General features: G+C 62.1%; 1 protein-coding gene across 1 annotated transcript; it reads right to left on the minus strand.

The window, feature by feature from the left end:
* Positions 1 to 2,323: 2,323 nt before the first annotated feature.
* Positions 2,324 to 3,815, minus strand: LOC136511298 (uncharacterized). Its single transcript, XM_066505418.1, has 5 exons — positions 3,669 to 3,815; positions 3,196 to 3,221; positions 2,792 to 2,952; positions 2,605 to 2,721; positions 2,324 to 2,526 (listed from the first exon to the last, which is right to left on the minus strand). The coding sequence occupies exons 1-5, from the start codon at positions 3,813 to 3,815 to the stop codon at positions 2,324 to 2,326; spliced, it is 654 nt and encodes a 217-aa protein (XP_066361515.1).
* Positions 3,816 to 5,348: the final 1,533 nt, after the last annotated feature.

Below are 5,348 nucleotides of genomic sequence, written 5' to 3' on the forward strand. Positions count from 1 at the left end.
TCTTGAGCTAAATCACATCGCGCGGAAGTACAACGAGGCCACCGACGAGCTGGCAAAGATGGCCTTAGCACGGGCCCCGGTCCCCCCGAACGTCTTCGCCAGAGACCTCCACAAACCTTCCATTGGATACACCTCGGCAACAGAGGAGGGCCCACCTGTGGAACCCGCGGCGAAGCTCGACGCCCCCTCTGCTGCCGAGACCCCCTCGACCAAGCCTGAGGTCATGGAAGTCAACGCCGAGCCTCCACAGACTGATCAGGACGCGGATTGGCGAGTCCTGTTCCTCGATTGGCTCGATCGGGGGGAGCTTCCTGACGACAGAACCGAAGCACGACAGCTTGCGCGGTGAGCCAAGACCTACGCCCTCTACAACGGCGAATTGTACAGGCGAAGTCCCTCAGGTGTCCTCCAATGGTGTATCAGTTCTGAAGCGGGCCAAGCCCTGCTTTGGGACTTACACGCAGGCGCCTGCGGGCACCATGCGGCGCCTCGGACACTCGTAGGGAACGCTTTTCGCCAAGGGTTCTACTGGCCGATGGCAGTCGCCGACGCTACCAAGCTGGTACGCTCCTACGAAGGATGCCAGTACTATGCCTAGCAAACACATCTCCCAGCCCTGGCCCTGCAAACCATCCCCATCACGTGGCCATTCGCCGTGTGGGGGCTCGACATGGTCGGGCCTCTGCAAAAGGCCCTCGGGGGCTTCACCCATCTATTGGTATCAATCGACAAGTTCTCCAACTGGATCGAGGCTCGTCCGATCAATCGAATCAAATCCGAGCAGGCGGTGCTATTCTTCACTGACATCATCCATAGGTTTGGGGTCCCCAACACCATCATCACCGACAACGGGACGCAGTTCACTGGCAAAAGGTTCCTGATGTTTTGCGACGACCACCACATCCGTATGGCCTGGTCGGCCGTAGGACACCCAAGGACCAATGACCAAGTGGAGCGTGCCAACGGCATGATCCTACAAGGCCTCAAGCCAAGGATTCACAACCGATTGAAAAAGTTTGGCAAGAAATGGCTCGCCGAGCTCCCGTCAGTCATCTGGAGCCTGAGGAACACTCCAAGCCGAGCCACAGGATTCACGCCTTTCTTCCTAGTCTATGGGGCCGAGGCCATCCTCCCCACCGACTTGGAATATGGTTCCCCGAGGCTGCAAGCCTATAACGAACAAAGTAACCACACCACCCGAGAGGACGCCCTTGATCAACTGGAGGAAGCCCGAGACGTCACGCTACTACACTCGGCCAAATACCAGCAGAGCCTGCGGCGCTATCAGGCCCGACGCGTCCGAGGCCGAGACTTGAAGGTAGGCGACCTAGTGTTGAGGCTAGCACAAAGCAACAAGGGTCGCCACAAGCTGACCCTGCCATGGGAAGGACCGTACATCATTGCCCGAGTGCTGAAGCCCGGGACCTACAAACTGGCCAACGAGAAGGGCGAAGTCTTCACCAACGCTTGGAACATAGAATAGCTACGTCGCTTTTATCCCTAAATTTCCAAGCATTGTATATATCGTTTCTCGAAGTACAATTAAAAAGCGTTCTTTAGTTCGTCTAACTTTTCGAGAAACCCCCCGAGCCCATCGTAGGCCTCGGCAATACAGTAACACGGCAAGGGAAACTCGGCTCTGCCTCGGCAGAACCAAGCCTCCCTCGGGGGCTAGATAGGGGACCCCCCCTAGGCGTCCCCTAGGTCCCATGCACCATTCTTTAGTTGTTTTTCACAAAAAAATCCTACGCCAAGTCCCTTGCAGGCCCTGACGAATCAGTTGTAAAAACCCCTCGGGCCAAGGTCTGTTTCCTAAGCAAGAGGCCGGTAGAGTCGCGAGACGGCCTATGCCCCCGGGCTATGGCACTCCCTCACTACCTCTCGCTCAAGGGACGGCTTAGGCCCCAAGGGGGTGTTTTGCAAACGAAATCCGATCAGGAGCAACAGAGGGCAGAGGCTCAGAAACATAAGAAAAACAACTAAGAAACACAAGTACTTCAAAAGTAAAGGCCTCGACGGCCACAAGCGTTACGATACAAAAAATAACCCCTATTCTATTTTTACATAGCCCTCGGGGCCCAGATCAAGGCTCAGGGCCTTCAGCACCGGCAGATGGTAAGGGAGGAACCACCTCCTCTTTGAAGAGCATCGCCAGCGCTGTGCCAGGGCCTTCCGCCGCCTCCATCAACTTCGCCACCGCCGCGTTGGCCTCCTCGTCATCATCAGGCAAAACATAGCCATCACTGATGGCCGGGAGGTCGACGCCAAGGTAGTGAGAGGAGATGACGGCCAGCGCCCGCTTGACACCCGTGTGCAGTGCCCCTCAGAGCCGCTCGTGCATCTGGCTGCTCAGCACAATCAAGCGGCTGCCAAGGGAGCTGCCTGACTGAACCCCCTCGACCTCCAAGGCCTCGCAGGCGGAAAGGGCAGCACGCTTCAGCGCCTCGTGCTCCCCGATCTCGGTCTCGAGCACCGTCTGCACCGTGCTGGAAGCCTCGGCGGCCCGAATGATCTCCGCCTCTGACTCTGCACCGCGGAAAATGGAATGAAGTCGAGCGAGAGAAAGGACAACCTAAGTTAGGGATGGAAGCCCACGGAACTCACCCTTGGCCTTCTGCTCCCAGCAACGGGTCTCGGCTTGACAGGCCTCGGCCTTCTCCTTCAACCGTTGGGCCTCGAACCTAGAGGCCTCGGCCGCCCTGGAAGCTTCACTTCCCAGCTCTGCGTCATACAAGGAAGTCAGGGAGCAAACATAAGGAAAAGGAAACAAAACAAGGGGACTGGAACTCACCCTCGACCGTCCCCTTCAAAACCACAGCCTCGATTTGCGAGGCCTCAACCGCAGCAATGGCCTCGTTCAGAGCGCCTTTGGTCAGCCGGTGCGCACTCTCCTCTACCCCTAGCTGCCCGGTGAGGGCCTTGCCCGAGGCCGTCGCTTCTTCGGCCCGGGACCTGAAGGCATCCCGATCGCTGACCGCGCGGGTAAGCTCCTCCTCCAGCTCCTTGACCCGCTCCACCAAGGGGGCGAGCTGCGTCTGGGTTGTGGCCGCCTCGACCTTCGCATCGGCACAGCGAAGGCGGAGGTCCTCCACCTCCGCGCTTCGCGCCGACAGAAGCTCGTTAGCGTCGGCAAGAAGGCCCCTCTGCCGCTGAAGCTGGTCCCAGACGCCCCTCTCTAGTCGGAGAAAGACCGACTTCCCAAGCGACCGGGTCTCGAGCTCCTGGGGAAGCAGAACGAGGGTCATTGGTCGCAACAAAATCAGGAAAGGAAACGTCGCGCGAGAAAGGAAAACACGAACCTAGGCGACTCCGGGCAGTTCGTCGGCCACCACGGACAGCGCCGTCCGTAGCGACCGCTTCGCCAGCTGGCGGTACTGCTCGAAGGTGTTCCAGCGCCTGCCCTCGGCCGCGTCCTCAAGGGCAAACAGAGGATCCCCCTCAGGGTCGTCCCAGCTCTGCCACAGTACCCGCGGGTGATCCCACCCGCGAGGCTCGGGTCGGACCCGCACGAGGGCCGAGTTTCCCTCGCCCAAGAGCGGCGCTGGCTGCTCCATGGCATCGGTCTCCTCGGCGTCGACCACCTCCCGCGCCTGGGAAGTATCGTCGGAGGAGATCAGATAGACCTCCGCCTCCCGGGCGCTCTCTCGCAATAGCGGCGGGCCCTGAACCAAGGGCACCACAGAGGCCTCCGCCGCCTGCATCTCCGCCTCCTGCACAGACGGCCTCGCCGCCATCACGATGGCCTTGGCGACCTCGAGGGCTCTGGCCTCTGTAATTACGACCTCGGCGGTCTCGGGGGCTCTGGCCTCCGCCATCGTGGCCTCGGCAGACGTAGAGACACCGACCGCGGCCACCGCGGTCTCGGCGATCGTGGGCGCCGTAGCCTCCGTCGCCTCAGCCTCGGAGACCCCGGGAGCCTTGGCAACAAAGGGCACGCTGGCCCATCTGACTCGTGAGCCTCACCCCCACGAGGCGGAAGCGCTCCCTCCCTCATCTGTGTAGGGGCCGCCTCGGCAGCCCCTCCTTGGGCGGCCGGCCCCTTTGGGTCGACCCTTGCCGACGCCGCGCCACGTTGGATAGCGGCTTGTGCCTCCGCCACCCAGTGGGCGGAGGAGTCGGGGCTCGCCTTAAGCGCCTTGAGGGGCGCCAAGGGGAGGTTGTCCGCAGGCCGCTTCCGACTAAGGAAAATTAACCTACAGGGTCAGCGCAAAACCAAAAAAGCGACTGGAAGGCACCATGACCCTGCCAAGAATACACTTGCCTTGAACAGGGTGGCCCCCGCTTCGCCACGGCAAACCTCATCCGCAGCGGCGGAAGCGGCGGCAGAGGCGTCGCCTCCGTATCCATGGACGCTGGTCGGTCTTCAGCGGACCCCAGCGCCCCTTCGGTCCTCTGCAGGGGCGGTGGCGTCGCCTCCACCGCTACCAACTCCACCACGGCCGCCGAGCTTACCGGGCTGACGGCGCGTTTGCCTAACGCCCGCGCCTCGGGCGTGTCGGCCTCGGCCCCGGAGCGGGCAACCGCCGGCCCCGGGTCCGCTTCTCCTCCCCTTCCCGGGGGTGCTGGGCTGCTTGCCAATACCCCGGGCGCCACCTCCATGACGTCAGGAAGGTGGTCCAGGGGACCTCGCCCTCCCTCGCCCTTGTCGTTCTCGTCCGAGGCCTCCGTCGACAACGACGTCGACGGGGATTCCTCCAGCGGGAGACCGTCCTTCCGTTGTTGACGGCGGCGCTTATCCAGCTCCTCGCGCGCGAGGATGTGCTTCGTGCACTTCGCCGCCTTGGCGTCCTTTCACCTCTTCTGCGCATCGGCGTGAGCGCGGTTGACCGCCCGCCGCCCCGCGTCCTCGGGAACAGGCGGTGGAGAGGAGCGCACGTCCCTCATCCCCTAAAGGAACGACAAACGCGCATGAGGGAACAAGGGGTAAGGGGAGACTGAGGAGATTCAGAGGCTACAGCGGCACACGACTTACCAGCGAAAGGAACCCCCGCGATGGCCGCATCACGATAGGGGTCAAGTTGCCGCCCCTCAGCTTCGCCTCTATCGTCTCCCCCACCCGACGAAGAATTTCCTCGTCGGAAAGGGTGGAGGAGGACATCCGGGTGCCCTCAATGGGCTCACCCGGCTTCATCTCGAACAGCCGCCGCCGCCGAGCCATCAGCGGCAGCACCCTCCGGCGGTGGAAGGCGGCCACGACCACAGCCACGGTGAGGCCATGGCCCCGCAGCCTCGCCAGCCCCTCCAGGAGCGGCTCCAGCTTGGGCTGGTCGACCTTCGAGACACCCCACTTCCATTTCTTCGGGCAACTCCCCACAATCCGCCCGGTGTAGGGGGGAAGCCCTCCGTCA

The sequence above is a fragment of the Miscanthus floridulus genome, chromosome 16, assembly GCF_019320115.1.
Source record: "Miscanthus floridulus cultivar M001 chromosome 16, ASM1932011v1, whole genome shotgun sequence".
Lineage (NCBI taxonomy): Eukaryota > Viridiplantae > Streptophyta > Magnoliopsida > Poales > Poaceae > Miscanthus > Miscanthus floridulus.

What these genes read in the sequence shown, in the direction of transcription:
- LOC136511298 (XM_066505418.1), bottom strand. Translation starts at nt 3,815, where the DNA reads ATGGCGGAGGCCAGAGCCCCCGAGACCGCCGAGGTCGTAATTACAGAG. An exon ending in TTTGAAGGGGACGGTCGAGG is followed by an intron (nt 2,722 to 2,791) that starts GTGAGTTCCAGT and finishes TGTATGACGCAG; the next exon opens with AGCTGGGAAGTGAAGCTTCC. An exon ending in CTGGGAGCAGAAGGCCAAGG is followed by an intron (nt 2,527 to 2,604) that starts GTGAGTTCCGTG and finishes TCCGCGGTGCAG; the next exon opens with AGTCAGAGGCGGAGATCATT.